This window comes from Girardinichthys multiradiatus, chromosome 19, assembly GCF_021462225.1.
Source record: "Girardinichthys multiradiatus isolate DD_20200921_A chromosome 19, DD_fGirMul_XY1, whole genome shotgun sequence".
In the NCBI taxonomy this organism is placed as follows: Eukaryota; Metazoa; Chordata; class Actinopteri; order Cyprinodontiformes; family Goodeidae; genus Girardinichthys; species Girardinichthys multiradiatus.
Window position 1 is genome coordinate 37,117,939 of NC_061811.1, and position 22,939 is coordinate 37,140,877.

Consider the following 22,939-nt stretch of genomic DNA (forward strand, 5'->3'; position numbering starts at 1 on the left):
ACCTCTCAGACCACATATCAAACATTATTGTGCTCGTACTCGTACTCGTTGTCTTTCGCTTTATCCGGGACCGGGTCCAGGAGGCATCCGGTATAGATGCCCGAGCCACCTCAACTGGCTCTAGATGTGGAGGAGCAGCGGCTCTACTCCAAGCCCCTTATTATTGTGTCCCATCATAATAATCCTTGTGTGTTACTTAAAATTATCAACTCTGTTCTTAAGGCCCCACAACCTATTTCCATGAAAGCATCCTCAGAGTTATGTAATAACTTTTTGAACTTACCACAGCCCCTGTTCGTGACCCCTCTTCCTTGATCACTCAAGGTGTGTTTGATACATTTGAACCAGTAACTCTGACCATGTCTACCTCAGTGTCTCCTCATCATCTTTTACGTTTTGAAATTGTAAAAACATTTGCTTATGATTAGACCGTCAAAATATCAATTCCCTGTACTTGCTGGTTGATCATCTGTATTTTATTATTGTAATAATTTTTTCACTAAAAACTATTTGTCTTTCATGACCGAAAGAATGAGATCCCGGATACAAGCGGCTGGAATAAGCTTCCTCCGTAGGGTTGCCGGGCACTCCCTTAAAGATAGGGTGAGGAGCTCGGCCATCCGGGAGGGGCTCGGAGTAGAGCCGCTGCTCCTACGTGGCTCGGGCATCTGTATCGGATGCCTCCTGGACGCCTTCTTCGGGAGGTGTTCCAGGCACGTCCCACTGGGAGGAGGCCCAGGGGACGGCCCAGGACACACTGGAGGGACTATGTCTCTCGGCTGGCCTGGGAACGCCTTGGGCCTTGGAGTCTGCTGCCCCCGCGACCCGGTCCCGGATAAAGCGGAAGACGACGAGTACGAGTACTATTTGTCTCTGTTTGTGCTGTAGATATCGGAAATTAGTTAACCTGATGATAATAACGAAATAAAAATGTGTTTTTTAATCAGTGTTTAGTAGTTATTGTAAACAAATAATACTGTTGTAAAGCAAAAATGCTTAGATGCAGCTTGGTAATAAAATGTATGTAAAATTATTCTTTAAATGTGACAAATCATGCAAAATCCACCTTTTTAGCCCTTACATACATTTTGCTGTGTACTTGGAGTCTGTAGGAGAGCAGAAGAGTTGAATTTAGTCTGCGATTTTGTTGTCTAAGCTCAAGTATGCCTACAATACAAAAGGATAAGTTCAGTTTGGTTGTTGGATGTATTAACCCACACAATTCATTACACCATCCCCTGCCATCAGAATCAAAGTGTCTGATAAAATTTTATTTTTCATGGAAATGTCCCCACATCAGTGAGGAAATGCCTCTTTGTTTTCGTGAAGCACTTCTTCAGCAACCTCCGCAAGTATCAAGAAAGATTTGCTTAAAGACTTCAGCTGATTAAGGGGTCAATTCCTTCTGTCTATGGGAACGATGGAAGCAGCAAAGCGGTAAGCTACAAATAACGCTAACATGACAACGAACGTTATTTTAGACATGAATTTATTGTGTGTTGATATGACATCCTGGCCATTTTCTGATAGCACTAGCAGTACCTTTTTATGTCAATGCTGTGTACTGCCGTTTTTGTTTGTGTCTTGCTTTTGCGCTGCTATAATTGTTATCAAACTACAAAAATGGCTAAACGGGTGAAACTGGAGTACTCTTTAACCTGGAGGGGGGCAGGGTGTGAAGTGCATTGTTGTGATTATGAATATGAATATATTCTTTAATATTTAATATTAATACTTTAATATTTTATTAAATTATATTTTGGTCACTTAAGGTTTGTCCTGTGAATACCAGCCCAATAAAGCAGTAGTATTAGGACAAATTTGAAACGGATGAGCCAAGCTCTGACATTATTGAACAGCAAAACTCTGTTCACACACACAATGAATTCACACAATTTCTTAAAATACAAGAATTTACTAACAAAAATAAGTCAACTCAAAGTCAAACATATTTCAATCAACAAACTCTTTACTGTGCTAAAACAACCCACCTAAACTACCAAGCAAAATGAAAGAATAAGGAAGACTAATGGGCTATTTACAATATAAACAAGTGAATCAAGGGTGGTTGAAAACCATGACTGAAAGAGTGATGCAATATTACCATGCAATGTTTATGTTTGAGAACCAAGGATTTTCTCGAAGAATCTGGAAATGAAGTTAAGATAGTCTTGGAACTAACTTAGACAATAATTGGTATACTTTCAAACAACCATTCACAATGCAAGATTCGATAAAACATTTTGAGAAAACTTTTAAAAAAATGATTTTCTGAATAAAATCAACCTTCTGGATGACCAGCTAATGGTGTTTAATTAGCTGTCATAATTTATTAATATTTAAAGAAATATTGAAATAATATTTAAGGAAATAATATGTTGAATAAGAACCAAATCTTTCTGGATAAATGGGTCTTAATGGTGTTTAATTAGTTATTAGTAGTAAAATAATATTTAGGGAAATATTATTTCCTAGATCAAAAACTAAAAACCTTTTGGGTAAATTATCTTCAGTTGACTTATAGTTGGCCAGCACATGTTCTTAGCTGTTAGCGGTTGGGGCTAACAAAAGAAACTTCAAGCTTATCTCCAGGATCAAACACATACCTTTAAAATACCACTAATAAAATGGTTAAAATGCATAAGCATGGACAGCACGTTATGGCCTTTCTTCTGTGTTTAAAGTCACCCTTTAAATAAAGTTTGTCTAAACTTTAAAAACACAAACACAGAACACATAAACTGAGCACATGCGCTGAGCAGCTAATCTGCTAGCACAAAGATAGCTGAGTTCTCAACACAAACAAAACATCATAAAATGAACATTGTATAGATTATTTCATTCTAAACTAATCTTCTCTGCCCAAACACTACCACTTACGTAAACCACACTAAGGAGAAGTTGTCCGGGGCAACGAAGTTGAGGAAAGCATCCACAGTGAACAAAGGGTTAACTTGCAGCCAACCTCCATAGCTGTGGGGGGCGGCGGCTCATTACACCAGGCCGGCTGAACTGCACGTTACTGCTATAGCCACGGTGATGCGGTATCTCTGTCCTTCCTTCCTTCAGACCAGGAAAAACTGCTCTACTCTGCGTTGTACAGACTGGGTCTCTTCTGAGAATTTTCTGGAACACAGTTTGCTTCTGTAGACCTCAGAAAGAAAAGTCAAGCCACACTTGTACTTTAATTACCCCATGAATGTATACTGGATACACAAACAGCAATTCATTCCTACTTAACTTAGTGCATATGATTGCGTGATCGTATGACACTCTTCGATCCAGTTTGAAGAGTTATGTCTGTTTGCCAGCAAAGAGACATTAGCGTGCTGTGTCTCTCCTTCCAGTTCTGCTGGGGACCTGCGTGGAAGAGGTATGTTTGTTGTAACGCGGGGTTTTTATTCAAACAGTGACGTCTCGGGAAGTCCACAGTTATTCCCTTCTTGTTCCTGGCTGTGCTGGAAGTAGGTTAATGCGATTTATTATTAAAAGTTCTTAATGGCCTGGTAACCCATGGCTGGGGTCCCAACAGCATCAAAAGCATTTAAAGAGACGGCACCAACACGAGTTGCTCTCAGACGCACCTCAGAACAGGGGTAAAAATTGGGCCTGTGAAGCTACAATAACAAGAAGTTCAGACCAAAGCATTGCAGTTCCACTTTATATAGACGACAACTAAATGATTTGGGTATTAATATCATGAAAGCATGATATGTTCCCTTTACAATTTTCCTTCTTGTGGATACAGTACAAACTTAAGGAATAATAGAAGGAATTAAACAACTGTATAAATCTAAAACTGGTCATTATCTACTACTATTTGTCATATGGGACAAAAAATTATTTAGAAGCATTGAGCCTTTTGAAGGTATTAAGGGTTTTCATTTTTTAGGGGACAATCTTGCTTAAAGCTGCAGTAGACTTCTGGGAAAAGTGTGGACTTAGCCTGGAAATTTAAAAAAGTACACCTTACAGGTCCTTACAGATCACCCCCTACAGCTCCTCCCCCACATTGGAGCCTGGCATGAATGCTCAGGCTAGTAAGCAGGGCCACACGATGACCCCGGATAAACAACTATGGCACATTGTTAGGTTGAATGTATATATTATCACATATTATCACTCACTTGTATTTCTGTTTGCATTTCTGAGAAGCCTCTGCTGGTGACCTATGCCTTGGAACATTCTGTCTCTATTCTAACCGTCACATGCAAATATGACCCAGTGTCTGGCTGTACTCAATTGTTATTTTGGTCTGTGTGCAGCTGGTCTTGCAATAACCAAAGGCAGTTCCAACTGTCCCTGTTTCCACTCCCCAACTGAAACTTGTAAATGTCACACACCCATCTGATATTTCTGTACACTCTACTCTATAAATAAACGAAGCTGAGGTAACCACACTTGTAGCTCACACTCTCGTGTGTAGTTGCCCTCGCTGCAAGAAAGAGTCTCTGTGTCGTTCCTCTGAGTCTGACTGTTGGTTTGGGTTGGCCACTCACTCCAAACACCTAACACATTCACTGGGAGGGACGAAACATCAGCTATACGCTTTACATTAACTCTGGCCAGCACATACTTTGACTACAAACGTGGTCCTCAAATTATTAGCACAGACATTAGCATTGAGATTGCCAGCACACTGACAATCTTGAGCTTCAACGACAGTACTGTGAGGGTGGAGGGGTGTGAACAGCCCGTACAAAAGTGTGACTGAAACTTGTAAGGCATCCCTTCTGTCTCTGATTGGTTGTTTCTGTCTGAGAGTGGTGCATTTATGCAAATGACAGTGGGACCACTGGGAGGAGCCAGAGGAGCTTGATTTTTTTCAAAGATTATATGTCTTATACTCTACTGTCAGGACATAGTGACATATTTTAACAAATAGATAAAAATAAATTTTTACAAAAGTTACCTACTGCAGCTTTAACCCACCGTTATTTGTTTAGTGCAGCTTTTCAATCACAAAATAAAAGCTGTAGCTTTTTTTTAATTACATTTGTTCATCTTATTTTTACTATACATTATCAATGTGAAAATAATCACCTTCACGGGTAAAACAGGACCATTTATTGAAACTTTGGGGAAAGATCTTAGCTGAGCAGTCAAGCACATCATCAAGTATGCTCTGTTCCAATTGCAGAACAAGCCTTACTGTTTCTTGCGTTCTCAACAAGAACATACTTCCATAGTTGGGTATTTAGAAAGTCTGTAGGAGTTTGCAGAGAAGCCTTTGTCGCAAGATTTAGCACCTTTTCAACCCCCCCTTATCAGCTTTTGTTTTTAAAGTACCTAGCGCCAAATCAAGTGTGTTTTTAGTAAACTGAACTTTTTGACAAAGAAAGTTGCAGCGTGAATGATCCGAACATGTTACCACACACAACAGTCAGCTATAACAGGCTGCCGAGCAGTTCTTAAAGCAAAGGTCACAACTGGCATTGAGCTGCATATGTGCAGAAAAATTACCCCTCCCATCCGCATAAAGCTCTGCATAGAACTCTCTTTTCTCTTCCCGTTTTTTAAATCTTTTTTTGACAAATCTTTTTTTGTTCATTCTGATGGTGGTGTAACTTTTTTTAAGTTTTATTAGAAATTAAAATGTAAAGAACAAAACATAGACAGTACACAAAAAAATACAATGCTCAAAAAAATAAAGGGAACACTTAAACAACACAATATAACTTCAAGTAAATCAAACTTCTGTGAAATCAGACTGTCCACTTAGGAAGCAACACTGATTGACAATCAATTTCACAAATGGAATAGACAACAGGGGGAAATCTTTGGCGATTAACAAGACACACTCAATAAAGGAGTGGTTCTGCAGGTGGGGACCACAGACCACTTCTCAGTACCTATGCTTTCTGGCTGACGTTTTGGTCACTTTTGAATGTTGGTGGTGCTTTCACACTCGTGGTAGCATGAGATGGACTCTACAACCCACACAAGTGGCTCAGGTAGTGCAGCTCATCCAGGATGGCACATCAATGCGAGCTGTGGCAAGAAGGTCTGCTGTGTCTGTCGCGTAGTGTCTAGGGCCTGGAGGCGCTACCAGGAGACAGGCCAGTAGACCAGGAGACGTTGAGGAGGCAGTAAGAGGGCAACCACTCAGCAGCAGGACCGCTACCTCCACCTTTGTGCAAGGAGGAACAGGAGGACCACTGCCAGAGCCCTACAAAATGAACTCAAGCAGGCCACAAATGTGCATATGTCTGCACAAACGGTTAGAAACCGACTCTGGAGTCTGGAGACACTGTGGTAAGCGATCTGCTGCCTTCAACATCCTTCAGCATGATCGTTTTGGCAGTAGGTCAGTAATGGTGTGGGGTGGCATTTCTTTGAAGGGCCGCATGGCCCTCCATGTGCTCGCCAGAGGTAGCCTGACTGCCATTAGGTACCAAGATGAGATCCTCAGACCCCTGGTGAGAACATATGCTGGTGAGGTTGGCCCTGGGAACCTCCTAATGCAGGACAATGCTAGACCTCATGTGGCTGGAGTGTGTCAGCAGTTCCTGCGAGATGAAGACATTGAAGCTATGGACTGGCCCGCCCATTCCCCAGACCTGAATCCAATTGAGCACATCTGGGACATCATGTCTAGCTCCATCCACCAAAGTCACGTTGCACCACAGACTGTCAAGGAGTTGGCGGATGCTTTAGTCCAGGTCTGGGAGGAGATCCCTCAGGAGATCATCCGCCGTCTCATCAGTAGCTTGCCCAGGCATTGTAGAGAGGTCATACAGGCATGTGGAGGCCACACACACACCTCATTTTGACTTGTTTTAAGGGCATTACATCAAAGTTGGATCAGCCTCTAGTGTTTTTTTCCACTTTAATTTTGTGTGTGACTCCAAATCCAGGCCTCCATTGGTTAATAAATTGGATTTCCATTGATGATTTTTGTGTGATTTTGTTGTCAGCACATTCAACTTTGTACAGAACAAAGTATTCAATGAGAATATTTCATTCATTCAGATCTAGGATGTGTTATTTGAGTGTTCCCTTTATTTTTTTGAGCAGTGTATAACAATGAACAAAAACAAAATTAAACTGGTGCTGCAGTGTTGAAGCTTTTTTATGGCACTAGTGGCCTTTATTTTTGTTATTTGAAAGTAGGCAGAAAGAACGTTGAGGGATAAGAGGGGAAAGACATGCAGCACAGGTCGCCGTGTTCAGGACTCGAATCAGAGACAGCTGGACTGGAGTCAAAACACTGATGCTCTTTACAGGAATGGTCGGAGAAGACTCTTTCTGCTAAGGAGAATGAGATATTTTGGAGTGCACTCCAGTATGTTGGAAAAGCAGCTAGTCTACATCTGAGAGGAAGCAGTTAGGTAAGCTCATCAGGAAGACCAGCTCTGTGCTAGATGCCCACTCGACCTAGTGCACGTGGTGAGAGACAGAAGGACTGTGGAAGTGGAGAGGTCCTTAAGATAAAGACTTCTGCATCCTAGGTACACAAAGGAGCATTATCGCAAGTCCTTCCTTAGCTAATAAGTAACATGTAAATTTTGAGCTAGCCCTTTTACTTAAGATCAAGTAGTTTTTATAAGGCATTAAATCTGATTCAAGTCCGCCAACAGTAGGCCATATAATAGATGTATACACGATTATATGTTCCACTAATACTTATTTATTATTCACTATGACCTTAAAGTTGGAATAATAGCCTTGTCTGTTTGATTTTCTGTTATGAATTTCACTATGACATTATTCAATCAGAAAAAGAAGAAACTTTTCACTTCAAGCATTTAGAGGGTTATTCCCTGCAGAGTAAACAGAATGCGATATCCCTGACTATGTGTAGCACTATGGGTTGATAACGCTGACATCAAATATCAAATGAGAAAGATCCTGAGAACAACTAAACCAAAGCTTGGATACAGATTCAAAAGTCAGTCAGTCATTTTCTACCACTTATTCCATAGTGGGTCACGGGGGAGCTGGTGCCTATCTCCAGCAGTCTATGGGCGAGAGGCAGGGTACACCCTGGACAGGTCGCCAGTCCATCACAGGGCAACACACAAACAACCATGCACACACTCATTCATACACCTAAGGGCAATTTAGATTGACCAATTAACCTAACAGGCATGTCTTTGGACTGTGGGAGGAAGCCGGAGTACCCGGTGAGAACCCACGCATGCACGGGGAGAACATGCAAACTCCATGCAGAAAGACCCCTGGCCGGAATCGAACCCAGGACCTTCTTGCTGCAAGGCAACAGTGCTACCAACTGCACCACCGTGCAGCCCCAGATTCAAAAGATAATGTTAAAACTATTGTAGCTTGTATTTGTCTTTGACAATGTTCACACTTCCCTCTCAATCATATAACTTGAGCTCACATTTGAAGTTTAATGGAACAGCACAAAATGAGACAGATGAGGAAAAAAATAACCTGATTAAAATGGCTCTATGATTTTTGTTGTGGTTGTTGTAATTATGAATCTGAGAATATTATTTAATATTTAATATAAAAAAATTACCATGCAATGTTTATGTTTGACAACCAATGATTATCTTGAAGAATCTGGACATGAGGTTAAGTTAGTCTTGGAACTAACTTAGGCAATAATCAGCAACATCTAGACAACCCTTCACAATGCAAGATCAGATAAAATATTATTTTAATAAAATAATGTTTTAAATAATGATCTGCTGAATAAACCAACCGTCTGGATGACTAATTCTCAACGGTGTCTAATTAACTACCTTTATTTATTGAAATAATATTTGAAGAAATATTATTAAGGGAGTATTTTAGAAAAGAGCCAAATCTTTCTGGAGAAATGGGGCTTAATGGTGTTTACTTAGTTATCAAACTTAGTAAATGAGGTTCAGGGACTATTATTCACTAGCTTGAAACCAATAACCTTTCTGTTGAATAGTCTCTGGTAGCCACCACATGTTCTCTACCAGTTAGCCGTTAAGCTAACAAAGAAGCGGATAGCTTAGCACCAGAATCAACACATACCTTTAAAATACCATGGTTAATAAAAGGGTTAAAATGCATAAGCGCGGACGGCGCGTTATGAGCAATGTTCTGTTTAAAATCACCCTTTAAATAAAGTTTATCTTAACTTTAAAACATACAAAGAACACAAACCGGCGCGTGCTGTAGCCAGCCTATTAGCATTAAGATAGCCGGGTTTCACAAAAACAAAACTTCATAGAATGAAAACGTTCAGATTATTTCATCCTAACTGTTAATCTGCCCAAACCTAACCTCTGACCATGGTGAGGAAATGTTGTCCAAGGGGCGATGAAGTTCGAAGAAACGTCCACAGTCAACAAGCGTTTAGCTTTCAGCTAACCTCTGCGTTCGCTCTGTGAACAAAAGGGTTAGCTCTGGAGAGCTGGACGTTCGTCATGTCCGCTGCGGTCTCTGCCGTCTTCCTTGCACGCTGGGAGACCGCGTATTTGCCGGGGCTTCTCTCGAACACCGCTTGCGTCTGCGGGGCTTCGGAGAGACAGTCAAGTAATGCTTGTACCTTAATTATCCCTGTTCATGAATGAAAATACCGGATACACAGACAGTATTTCATTCTACTTAACTTTGCATATGATCGATGATCGTATGGCTTCCTTGGATCCAGTTGAATTTATGTCTTTTACCAGCAAAAGACATCAGCGCGCTTTCCTCCCCTATCCGGTCCCTCTGGAAGGCCACGTGGAAAAGAAAGACTTGTGGGAAGGTGGGGGGTCTTATGCGGGCAGTGGCATCATGGGAAGTCCTCTGTTACCCCCCCTTCAGAGTTTTGCTGAAAGTCTGTTAAAGGCAATTTATTTTGAAAGTTCCAGAAAAGTATGTACCGAAGTTTAATGTTGAAATCCATGCCTGTAGGTCCCAACATGGTTTGCAGGACAGACAGAGATAGTCAATATGTGCTTTGTGAACATGTAAGTCATTTTTTTTAAATCCCACATATCCATTTCACCTGAATGCGGCACAAGTGATGTTTTTTACAACTGCTACTCTGAAAAGCTTTTTAAAAATCCATGTCTCCAACTTGATGGGAGGTACAATGCAAAGAGTATCTCCATTTTGTAAAATCATATATTGTGAAAAGCTGCATTTTAATGGTCAGATTCGAGATATCAATCAGTTTCACCTAACATGCAAGCCTCTTCATCACACACTAACCCGAGAAAGTGGATGGATAGCAAAAAAATGCATTAAACACAAAAGCATAGGCTAAGTGAAAACAAAGCTTATATCCAACACTTTTTAACTAAAAATAGGCTTTAACTTTTATTTACCAGGTTTGATAAATCTGTAGTTGTGCTTTAACAACCAAGTTGAAGATGCATGAGTTGAAATCTTTTCAAACCTTTGCACAAACCTGAGTCCAGAGAAAGAGTTTGAGAGGCCAAAAACACTTTTGATCCTAACCTCCAACAGCAACTTTAGCAAATGTTTTACTACATCTGAGAAGTTTTACTAGTGATCTTCATTATCCAAACATGTAGCACTGATCATAAATTAAAGCTTAATAAACAAAAGCATTTTGGTGGACTTGTTCTGGAACTGTTATGTTGCAAAACTCTGAACAATGTCCTAAATGGTAAAGATCAAATCCTGTTTTTAGTAAATGTCTAAAGATAACTTCTGGTAAAGCATAAAAAACAGATCATTATTCAAAAGCCATCGCTATCCTACAGTGTGAGTCCATACCCACATCTTACCCGCTTGCGTAGGTTGCATGTGAGGATGAGGTTCCGGGAGAAGGAATTGGCGAAGGCTGTGTAAAACTCTAAGACTTTGAGCAAGGCCTCCCTCCTTATTACATGGAGGTCACAGTAGGTTAGGGCTCGAACATTAGCGCAGGCATGGGCTAGAGTAGTTTCTTTCCAAAAGACGTCTCCAAACACATCACCTTTACCTGAAGATACAGCAAACAACAGAAAGGGAACACATTTAAGAAATCTATTTGAATTTGTTTCATTAATATTTGGTTTTATTCAAGGTATAGCTTGATTGGGGTTCCATGTAACTTTCATTTGGAAATAAAACCTGCAGCAATTGGCATCCTCATTTACTACAAATTAAGACTAGTTGGTCCTGGAGGCTGAAGTTACAGCTAATCCTTGACCAACGCGGACTTCTACCACCGTTTTTTTATGAAGATGCTATTAGCCAAACCGTTAAATCATGGTCACATTCAAAGACATGGTCGTTTTTACAGAAGCTGATTTTTTTTATACAGCTGATGTGTACTGAGAACAGAACACGTAAAGCATTTACAGTGAGGCCATTTACGTAATAGTACCAAGCAGATTACCACTTGATAAACATTGTTTTCCTTTATATCACACAGTTACTCTGAATGGGACCCTTTCATGTTGCAATCTCAGTATGTGTTTCACACAGGAAGATCATCTGTGGCGTACCACCTCCTATCATGTAAGGTAACATTCCAGCTGTGTCCAAATTCAGTGGCTGCGTAGCATCGGTCTTTTGTAACCGCAAAAAACACAAAAGCCGGAAGTGATCCCCCCTTACCTCAGTGTAACTTTTGTCGCCGACCAACTGTGAAAGCACGAAGCACAGAGCTGTAAAGCCGTAAAAATGGAGTCCGAAGGTTAATCCTGCCGTCTCCACTGTAAATAACTGCACCTGGTTTTTATTTTCCTCTTTACATACTCCTGATGGCTTTTAATCTTCTGTTTAAAATATTCTTGTTTTATTATCTTTTGTTTTATTCAAAATTTTCAAACTCATTTTTATGGTCATAGATATAAAAGCCTAACACTTTAAATAAATAACGTTGATGACAAATACCATTTGTTTAATTTATTAGTAAAACTTCTAACAACTTAAACAATAACATATTAACTTTCTTAACGAAGTTTAAATCAATTCATTTGTAGAGCATAATAATAATAATAAATAGTCATATGAAAAGGTTTGGGCAACCCTGGAAATTTTAATTATTTTTATTTTAAAACCTTTGAGTGTTTGAGTCAGCTAATTCAGTTGTATATATATATATTGTTAAATGCCTTTAACTACTTAGGACAGATTTATTGTAACACAACATTGGTTTGGTAAGCTCATTAAGCCTTGAGCTTCATAGACATGTGTATCCAGTCATGAGAAACGGTATTTAAGGTTGCCAATTGCAAGTTGTTCTCCTCTTTGCATCTCCTCTGAAGAGTGGCAACATGGGGCATCAAGACAACTCTTAAATGACCTGAAAATAAAAATTGTTCGACATTATGATTTAGGGGAAGGATTCAAAAAGCTATCTCAGGTATTTCAACTGTCAGTTTCCACTGTGAGGAACATAGTAAGAAAAATGGAAGACCACAGGCATAGTTCTTGCTAAGGCCAGAAGTGGCAGGCCAAGAAAAATATCACAGAGACAGAGAAGAAGGATAGTGAGAACAGTCAAAGACAAATCACAGACCACATCCAAAGACCTATAACATCATCTTACTGCAGATGGTGTCACTGTGTATCGTTCAACAATTCAGCTCACTTTGCATAAGAAGAAGCTATACGGGAGAGTGATTAAGTTATACAAAAGCACATTTGGACAATCCAGCTTCATTTTGGAATAAGGTGCTGTGGACTGATGAAACAAAAATTGAGTTGTTTGGTCATAACAAAGGGGGTTATGCATGGTGGCGAAAGAACACAGCATTCCAAATAAAACGCTTGCCGCGCACTGTAAAATTTGGTGGAGGTTCCATTATGCTTGGGGCTGTGGGGCCAATGCTGGTACTGGAAATCTTGTTAAAGTTCAGGGTTGCATGAATAACTCAATATCAACAGATTCTTGAGAATAATGTTCAAGAATCAGTCACAAAGTTGAAGTTGCGCCAGGGATGGATATTTCAACAACCCAAAACACTGCACAAAATCTACTCAGGCATTGGCCATCCCAGTCCCCAGACCTGAATACCATTGAACATTTGTGGGATAAATTAAAGCGGGCTGTTTATGCTCGAGGACTATCAAACCTAACTAAACTGGAGATGTTTTGTAAGGATGAATTGTCAAAAAGACCTTCATTCAGGATCCAGACACTAATTAGAAGCTCTAGGAAGCGTATAGGGGCTGTTATTTTAGCAAAACATGCATCTACTAAGTATTGATGTGATTTTTCTGGTGGGGTGAACAAATGTATGCACCTGTCAAATTTTGTTTTCATGCATAATGTACATTTTCTGTTAATCCAGGAAACTTTATTTCACTACTGAAATATAACTGTGTCCATCAGTTATTTGAAATATCAAACTGAATTAGCTGAGCCACACACCCAATAAAAATAAAAATAATTAAAATTATCAGGGGTGCCCAAACCTTTTCATATGACTGTGAATCAGAAATTAACTGGTAGATATCATCTGACTGAATTATATTTGTGTTTAGCTTGGGCAAAAGCCAGCGGGAGTTTGAAAACGATGTGCTGGGAGTCTAGTGTTCTCTCCGGGTATGGTGAGCCTTGACCGCCTGTTCAGCTGACAGCTGGCAAAATAGGTTAGGGTTAGACATAGGGTTACGGGTTAACCCATAACCCCATGTCCGAACACATCGGAGTGCTTTTAATTCGCAATTAAGCAATATCTTAAACCGAGCAGATATTACTCAGCTACAATCTCGCCTAAAAACACTGTAAACGTTAATTCCGTTTCACAGAAAGCATAATACATCCAACTTTATTCACAGCTTTTCCCTCTCCTCTGCTATTGCGTCTTCCGTTTGAGCAATCCACTTCAACTAGCAATGAATCAAGGGACACGGTGGGCCACAAAGCATCCACCTTCAAATCTGGGGAAAAGGAGGACACATTTTTCAACCACATTTGGAGAAGCTTTCGAATTTGGACAGCCTTCATCGCATCACTGTGACGTAATGAGCTTACAAATGTGGCCTTCATAGAATGAAGCCCCTGAATCTGGACACAGCATGTTATCTTTGTGGTGACATCATGTTTTTGAGGTGGACACAAAAGTTTGCCCTCTTTAACACCAGACACCAACTGGATTTATGCTAAATTAAGACACCAGAGAAACTAATCTGCAGTAGGTAAGCTATCACCTCCTTAAAACGTTTTAATGGAATTACATTTCAAAAATTTTAAACCTCCCTTTAACTCTACATGTTAACCCTGATAACTTTATTTACATATCCCACACACACACAACTTAAAACTGTGAGAAATTCAATCAAAGCCTAAAAGATAGGCTTCCTGCTGGTAAGTATCAAAAGTCCCACCAAGGCCATAGCTGCATAATTACAGAGCTGAATGGTGTTGCTATGCCCAGCTACGTCACTTGTGAAAATTAAAAACTATGATGGCGAGAACAGACGACCTCCAGCATTGAAGACAATCTCATCTGAGTGAAGACTATGTATTAAAACTATGAGACAGCTTAAGTTCCATAGATTTAATTCAATTGTTTTGGTGAATAGTATTTCTATTTGTAGCAACGATACAGTTTAAGACAGCAATACAAAGACAATACATAGAATACAACTGATGTGATATACAGAGAGTTTATAGCTATTGCTAATTTGTATCTCTAGTTGAACTTTTGCATAGTCATACAATATTCCAATCGTCAAATAGCTAAAACATTATATTATAGAATAAAATGTATTTAAAAACATTTACCCCTCCTTGAACTGCCACCTTAATGTGGTGGAGGGGTTTGACTGCTCAAATGATCCTAGAGGCTATGTTGTCTGGGGCCTAAATGCCCCTGGTAGGGTCTCCCATGGCAAAGAGGCTCTAGGTGAAGGGTCAGACAAAGAGCTGTTCAAGAATCCCTCATGAGGACAAAAATATCGAGGCACGTGACGTCGCCCGGTACGGCGGAGCCGGGGTCCCACCCTGGAGCCTGGCCTGGGATCGGGACTTGCTGGAGAACGCCTGGTGGCCGGGTCGCTCCTCCCGGGACCCAGCTGGACCAAGCCCGAACGAGAGAGGTGAGGCCATCCCCCAGTGGTCCCACCATATGCAAGGGGAACCGTGAGGGACCGGTGCAAAGAGCATTGGGTGGCGGACGAAGGTGGAGACCTCAGCGGCCCGATCCCCGGATGCTTAGGCTGGCTCTAGGGACGTGGAATGTCACCTAGCTTGGGGGGAAGGAGCCTGAGCTTGTGCGGGAGGTCGAGAGATATCGACCTCCCGCGTGGGCTCTGGAACCCATCTCCTTGAGAGGGGTTGGACTCTCTTCTACTCTGGAGTGGCCCACGGGGAGAGGCGGCGGGCTGGTGTGGGTTTGCTTGTTGCCCCCCAGCTCAGCCGTCTCGTGTTGGGGTTTACCCCAGTTGATGAGAGGGTCGTATCCCTGCGCCTTCGGGTTGGGGATACGTCTCTGACTGTCGTCTCGGCCTACGGGCCGAGCGGTAGTGCGGAGTACCCGGCCTTCTTGGTGTCCCTGTCGGGGCTGCTGGATAGTGCCCTAACCGGCGACTCCATTATTCTGCTGGTGGACTTCAACGCCCACGTGGGAAATGACAGTGATACCTGGAGAGGCGTGATCGGGAGGAATGGCCTCCCCGATCTGAATCCGAGTGGTGTTTTGTTACTGGACCTCTGTGCTAGTCACGGATTGTCCATAATGAACACCATGTTCAAACATAAGGGTGTCCATCAGTGCACTTGGCACCAGGACACACTAGGCAGGAGGTCAATGATCGACTTTGTTGTCATATCATCAGACCTTCAGCCGCATGTTTTGGACACTCGGGTGAAGAGAGGGGCTGAGCTGTCCTCTGATCACCACCTGGTGGTGAGTTGGATCCGCTGAAGGAGGAGAAAGCCGGACAGACTTGGCAGGCCCAAGCGCATAGTGAGGGTCTGCTGGGAACGCCTGGCGGAGCCCTCGGCCAAAGGATGTATTCAACTCCCATCTCCGGGAGAGCTCTGACCAGATCCCGGGGGATGTTGGAGACATAGAGTCTGAGTGGACCATGTTCTCCGCATCTATTGTCGATGCGGCTGCCCGTAGCTGCGGCCGTAAGGTCTGCGGTGCCTGTCGCGGTGGCAATCCCAGAACCCGGTGGTGGACACCGGCAGTAAGGGATGCTGTCAAGCTGAAGAAGGAGTCCTATCGGCTGTGGTTGGCTTGTGGGACTCCTGAGCCGGCTGACAGGTACCGTGAGGCCAAGCGTGCTGCGGCCCGGACTGTGGCAGAGGCAAAAACCCGGGCCTGGGGAGGAGTTCGGTGAGGCCATGGAGAAGGACTACCGGTTGGCCTTGAAGTGATTCTGGCAAACCGTCCGGCGCCTCAGGAGGGGGAAGTAGTGCTTCGCCAACACTGTCTATAGTGGGGGTGGGAGGTTGCTGACCTCAACTGAGGACATTATCGGGCGGTGGAAGGAGTACTTCGAGGATCTCCTCAATCCTGCCATCACGCATTCCGTGGTGGAAACGGAGGCTCCGGACTCGGGTCTGGACTCTTTCATCACCCAGCCTGAAGTCACCGAGGTGGTTAAAAAGCTCCGCGGTGGCAAGGCTTCGGGGGTGGATGAGATCCGCCCTGAGTACCTCAAGTCTCTGGATGTTGTTGGGCTGTCATGGTCTCTTCAACATTGCGTGGCGGATGGGGACAGTGCCTCTGGACTGGCAGACTGGGTGGTGGTCCCCCTTCATAAGAAGGTGTGTTCCAACTACAGGGGGATCACACTCCTCAACCTACCTGGTAAGGCCTACGCCAGGGTATTGGAGAGGAGAGTCCGGCCGATAGTCGAACCTCGGCTTCAAGAGGTGCAGTGTGGTTTTCGTCCCCGCCGTGGAACACTGGACCAGCTCTATACCCTCTACAGGGTGCTTGAGGGTTCATAGGAGTTTGCCCAACCAGTTCACATGTGTTTTGTGGACCTGGAGAAGGCATTCGACTGTGTCCCTCGTGATGCCCTGTGGGGGGTGCTCCAGGAGTAGGGAATCGGTGGCCCTTTATTAGGGGCCATCCGGTCCTTGTACGAGCGGAGCAGGAGTTTGGTCCGCATTGCCGGCACTAAGTCGGACCTGTTGGACTCTGGCAGGGCTGCCCTTTGTCACCGGTCCTGTTCATAACTTTTATGGACAGGATTTCTAGACGCAGCCAAGGGTCGGAGGGGGTCTGGTTTGTGGACCGGTGGATTTCGTCTCTTCTTTTCGCAGATGACATGGTCCTGCTTGTCCCCTCTAGCCAAGACCTACAGCATGCGCTGGGGCGGTTCCCAGCCGAGTGTAAAGTGGCTGGGATGAAGATCAGCTCCTCCAAGTCCGAGGCCATGGTACTCGACCGGAAAAGGGTGGCTTGTCCTCTTCAGGTTCGAGGGGAGTTCCTGCCTCAAGTGGAGGAGTTTAAGTATCTCGGGGTCTTATTCACGAGTGGGGGAAAAATGGAGCATGAGATCGACAGACGGATCGGTGCGGCTGCCGCAGTAATGGGGCACTGTGCCGGTCCGTTGTGGTGAAGAGAGAGCTGAGCCGAAAAGCAAAGCTCTCAATTTACCGGTCGGTCTACGTTCCTACCCTCACCTCTGGCCATGAATTTGGGTCATGACCGAAAGAACGAGATCCCGGATACAAGCGGCTGAAATGAGCTTCCTCCGTAGGGTGGCCGGGCACTCCTTTAGAGATAGGGTGAGGAGCTCGGCCATCCGAGAGGGGCTCGGAGTAGAGCCGCTGCTCCTCCACATCAAGAGGAGCCAGTTGAGGTGGCTCGGGCATCTATACCAGATGCCTCCTGGACGCCTTCTTCGGGAGGTGTTCCAGGCACTTCCCAATGGGAGGAGGCCCAGGGGACGGCCCAGGAAACGCTGGAGGGACTATGTCTCTCGGCTGGCCTGGGAACGCCTTTTGCTCCACCTGGAGGAGCTGGAGGAAGTGTCTGGGGAGAGGGACGTCTGGGTGTCTCAGCTGAGTCTGCTGCGACCCGGTCCCGGATAAGCAGAAGACAACGAGTACGAGTAAAAACATTTAAAGTAACTAAAGTAACACATCTGGCCATGATGCCTACTAATGGGCCTTTTATCCATGATTTTAGAGTTTGATTATACAGAGATGAGATACATTTAGTTTTAGATAATGATGCTTGAGCCCAAACTGTTATAAAGTTGGAAATATGTAAGAAAATCATGGCATGCATAAACATCCGCGCCGCCTGCATAGGTACATAATCTCTTACTAATAAATCAATTAAGATTAGCTTTTAACTCTTTCGAATTTTTTTTATTTTAATCAAACGTTGTCGGCTAAACGTGACCAAGTGATTTTAAATATCCCAGGTACACTCTGCGGGTAGCTGTATATATAACTGTGGCATTTGCATACAGCTGGCAGCTGTCTGCTGGGCAACTTAAAGGTAGAGTAAAATACTTTTTTTAATCTGAGCTGAAATAATTAATTACTCAACTTTTGAATAGGAATTTTATTGTATCTTTCAGAATTTGGACATTTCTTAAATATGTTATGATTTGTATGTGTTTGTTGTGTTTTGGGTTTTTCCTCTAATGATTATTGTTTTCCAGGTGATGCTTTGGTTGATTCCTTTAGGTTTAGTTTCTTACTTGTTCTGTTTATGGTGCATTTTATGTTCTGGAAGATATTTCTTAGGTCAGTTTGTTTCCTTGCATCTTAGTTCACCTTGTTCATTTTTTGGTTACCACTCCTGCCACAGTCAGCCCATAATCAGATTCACCTGTTTCACCCCAATCAGTTTCACTTGTGCCATGCTCTTATATACTCTGCTGTTCTGTCTACTCACGGATACATACTGTTTGCCCAGTTATGCCATGTAAAGCCAAGCCAATCCTGTTCATGTCCTTGTCTGTCAGCTCATGTCATGCCTGTCCATGTTTATGTTTGCTTCTGCTACCTTCTGCATGCTGTCAGTTTTATTTTTTATTAAACATTTTGCTCACCAAGCTATTTCTGCCTGACTGTCTGCATTCTGGGGTCCACACCATAAACCACTTTGTAACAAAAATAAAGATCATATCTCTGCCTCTTTTTCCCAACAATCTGTCCTTTCAAAAGCAGAGATATTCACTGTATATATATCATTGTTGGTATATTTTAGCTAAGCCACGCATCAGTTAAACAAATATTGTTTATATTTGAGTTAGAAAGCAATATATGGATCTTTTTTAAGATGATAGTATGTATACATTTCCACCTAGAATCATCTCCATCCACACCACAATCCTCACTCAGTGGGAGTTTCCTCTCTGTGTCCATGAGTAGCAGCGACAGTGAGACATCAAGACCATCTAAGCGATTGAAAGTGGATGACGAGGCCTTTCAGAGATCTTCAGCGAAATATGTGAGTTTATCCTCGGATGTTTGATTTAAATCATATCTAAAGTTTAATTGTGACTCATCTGATTTTAATTACATCCTTTTTAATGTTGTTGGCCTTTTTGGAAATGTACATTGTACCATTTCACTCCCTTATTAAGTGTTGTTATAATCTGTTTAGTTGATAAAGCAGATCCTGCAGACAAAACCAGGAGGGACAACGGTGCTTGAAGAGTATGAAGAAACTGGGATGCTATGTGACAGTAGAAGAAGGCAGATGGTTAACATTCTTGCAGCACACATGGTTGAGACAGAAGGGTAAGTTAGGTTTAGGCATTTCACAGCTATTTAACCTCCTGTTCTTTTGTTTTCCTTTTTATTGTTTTTTTTCATATACTCAATGATTATTAAACTTTAGACAGGTAAATGTTTTGGGGCTAAATTAATGATAGTTTGCCATCAGCAGTACAGTATCTAACTTTGAAAAGAGATCAGTTGTTGATTGATAGTGATTGGAGAAAAAATAGCAATGACAGTAATGTGCTCAACTTTGCAGTAGATGAGTCGCGTTACTAAAGTAATGTGCTTATCTTTCAGCCCTATGAAGTAATTGTAGATGTAAACTAGGAAAAATGTCCCCCTTTTTTTTGCAGGAGAATCCCTCAGCGAATCACCAAAGAGAAATACGCATTGGGAATTGTCACCTTGTTCCCTTCATTAAAAGATCCCCTCTCTAGGAAAGGATATGTAAGTTTTGCATTTTTCTTAATTACATAAGTAAAACATTTATTTTTGCATTACAAAATAATAAGGTGTGGATGCACTTGACACTGTACCATGCCCCTGGTGCCTAATAAAACACAAAGTTATGGCTTCACTGTTGCTAATTATGAAGTTTAACTTGTGTCTCTGTCCTTTTGTAAGGAACATTTTTATGACAGCCAAAGTGGCTCTGGATTTTTGGCATGGCGGCTCAAGACAATTCAGAGAAAGACAAAACTTGTGTCCAAGGAACCCAAAATGCAGACAGCAAGAGGAGGTGGTCCAAGACAGGAGAAAGAGGTGCCTCAGATTGGTGGTCAGTTGGATGACGAACGTTGTAAAGAGGTCATATCTTTCATGAACCACTTGAGTGATGGAAAAATCATCATGCAGAAAATGAAGGAGACCTTTGAGTATAGACAGTGCCTCATCCACAATCCTGATGAATCACACACTGTACTCTCAGTGGTTCCAAGACTCCTGGACACGAAAGGGCTGGTAAATATTGGCATATTTTCCATTCATAGTTATAAGCTTTGCTTAGAAATGTAAATAATTGTTCTTTCACTTCTCTGTTGCTGCAGATACATCAAGATTTCAATCTCCTCTTTGGACCAGAAATATCTGCCAAACGTCTTGAGAAATTGCATACATTCTATAAATGCAAGGTGATCAGAGAAGCAGAGAGCCTGACTACCACACCAGTGCTTCAAAGTTTGCTGAGATCAGCCAGGAATCAGCATGATGATGATTGCCCAGGTATTCTATTAAAGGCTAAATGAAATTATTTCAGTGAATTGTGTCATACGTAGTACTTAAAAGGATAGTTCGGATTATTTGATGTGGGGTTGTATGAGGTGTTTATTGACACAGTAGATGGAGATTGATGCAGCCCCAGCTTTGAGAAGCAGAGAGGTGTACCAGCACAGCATATTTTTTGCTGCTGACCCTGTCCACAGCAGTTCATTGCTTCCATGCTGGTACTCATCTCTGCTTCTCTAAAGAAGGGGTGTGCAAGCATCCATCTACTGCAGTTAATACATTGACTCTCAATATCTAAGTCAAGCAACCTCATGTTAGATAAGTTGAACTATGCCTTCCTTTGGTTAAATGGCCTGGATGTTCAGGTTTAAAAAAGGAAAGAAACTTGCAATTGAAATAAAACTCCAAAACTGATTAAAAAAATTTCTTATAGAGTGGCGTCTTTCCTGCTACTCCTGCATATCCTACCACCTCAGCCTACTAAAAAGAAAACTCAGAAGATCAGCGCAGCTCAGGCCATGGACCATCTAGTTGTGTTTCACAAGGCATGTATCAGGCCACAGTATGCAGTTTAATTGGGAAATGTGGCACAGACAAAAACACAATATTACAGTGTAACTCATTACTTAATAATTTTCCCCACAGTCATGTAGGAGCCTAGACGAACACGTTGATAACCAGGAGGGACATCACCAGCCATATCTTCTTGCGTCTGGAACCTGCAAGCAGGCCATCACACGTACTACATTGTGATACACAAGAAGCTCAACCCCTGCCAGGGAATCATTGGCAGCTGTTGATGAACTCTTTAAGGTGCACTTTGTTTTCAGTGTAAGTTACGATGCTGCTCTCAACATGTACACATTCCTCCAGACAACAGTCTATGGTGTGGATGTTGACACGACAAAAGAAAGTCCAAAGGTGAAGGAATTAAGGGCCAAGATTATGAACAGGAGCTAAGAGCCAAGTTCTTATACAATGTATACATGTACATCATTGCATGATGCACTTTTTTTGCATAACCTCTTTGTTGTTGTGGAAACGTTTTAGTCCACATTATTTGTGTTGGCACAACAAAGAAAACCCAATGTCAAAGAGCCACATTCATGAATAAAGGCAAAGAGCTCTTGAACTATGTATAGGTGTCATATTTGCAGATCCTTGCATGATGCACCTAGTGCATTAATTCAGCACCTTAAGTTTTTTCATGGGTTATATCCAGGTATAAAATGTGTTGTTCTTTGTGCTCAAGATGGATGTTCATTGCAGTTTAAAAGTTTTGCAGGTTTTAGAAAGCATTTAAATATTTGTCATAGTACTGTTAACATGGGAACAAACAATGATGTAAATATGCAAAGACATCAGTCAGACCTCAGTGAACAGAGCTCACAACAAGATGCCTCTGACATGGATCTAGATGTGACAAGTCAACCTTCAACATCTCATATGTCAAAAGATCAGGCATAAGATATTTGCGCCGTGATCATAGCAAAGTTACAGGGCAGTGGTGTTGCCAACTATGTTGTGTTATATGTTGTTGAAAGCATGGAAGAGCATGTTAGTGAAGTTCATGCAAATCTTAAAGAACAAGTGTTAAGTGCAGTGCCTACTGATAATCCCAGTAGAAGTGCAGTGGAAGATATCTTCAGCAATACTTTCAATCCATTCAGTGACTTAAACACAAACTCTAAATGGACAAAATATTTTAGTGAGAAATGGGGTGTTGTTGAACCACTAGAAATTAACTTAGGAGTTAGATATGATTCAAAGAGAAACAAAGTATCAGGAGTATATGAGGAGGTACCAGTAAATGACACTTTCATTTATGTACCCCTGTTAAAAACCTTAGAGTTCATTTTCAAGAATGAAGAAGTGTGTTGTCACATGAACAGCTTTGTTATTCTTCGTAGCTCATACCAAGATTTCTGTGATGGAAAATGCTTAAAAAATCACCCATTATATTCTAAATTTAAAAATGCATTGCAAATCCAAATTTATTATGATGATTTTGAAACATCAAATCCACTAGGGTCAAAAGACTATAAAAGACAGTTATCTTGTCGAGAATCGAAGGGAAGATTCTTGTTTTGGAATCAAACGTAATAGTGTACTCAAATCCTTGAAATATTTCAATGTATCTGATAACTTTGTGTTTGATATAATGCACAATAT

The 22,939-nt window shown here is 42.0% G+C and overlaps 1 protein-coding gene across 1 annotated transcript in view; it reads right to left on the reverse strand.

The window, feature by feature from the left end:
* The window catches only part of LOC124885089 (potassium voltage-gated channel subfamily H member 5-like), a 375,126-nt gene that overhangs the window by 35,255 nt on the left and 316,932 nt on the right, over positions 1-22,939 (reverse strand). Inside the window, exon 12 of the mRNA XM_047393285.1 lies at positions 10,686-10,882. Coding sequence (XP_047249241.1) covers positions 10,686-10,882 — 197 coding nt within the window. The remainder of the gene's footprint in view (positions 1-10,685; positions 10,883-22,939) is intronic.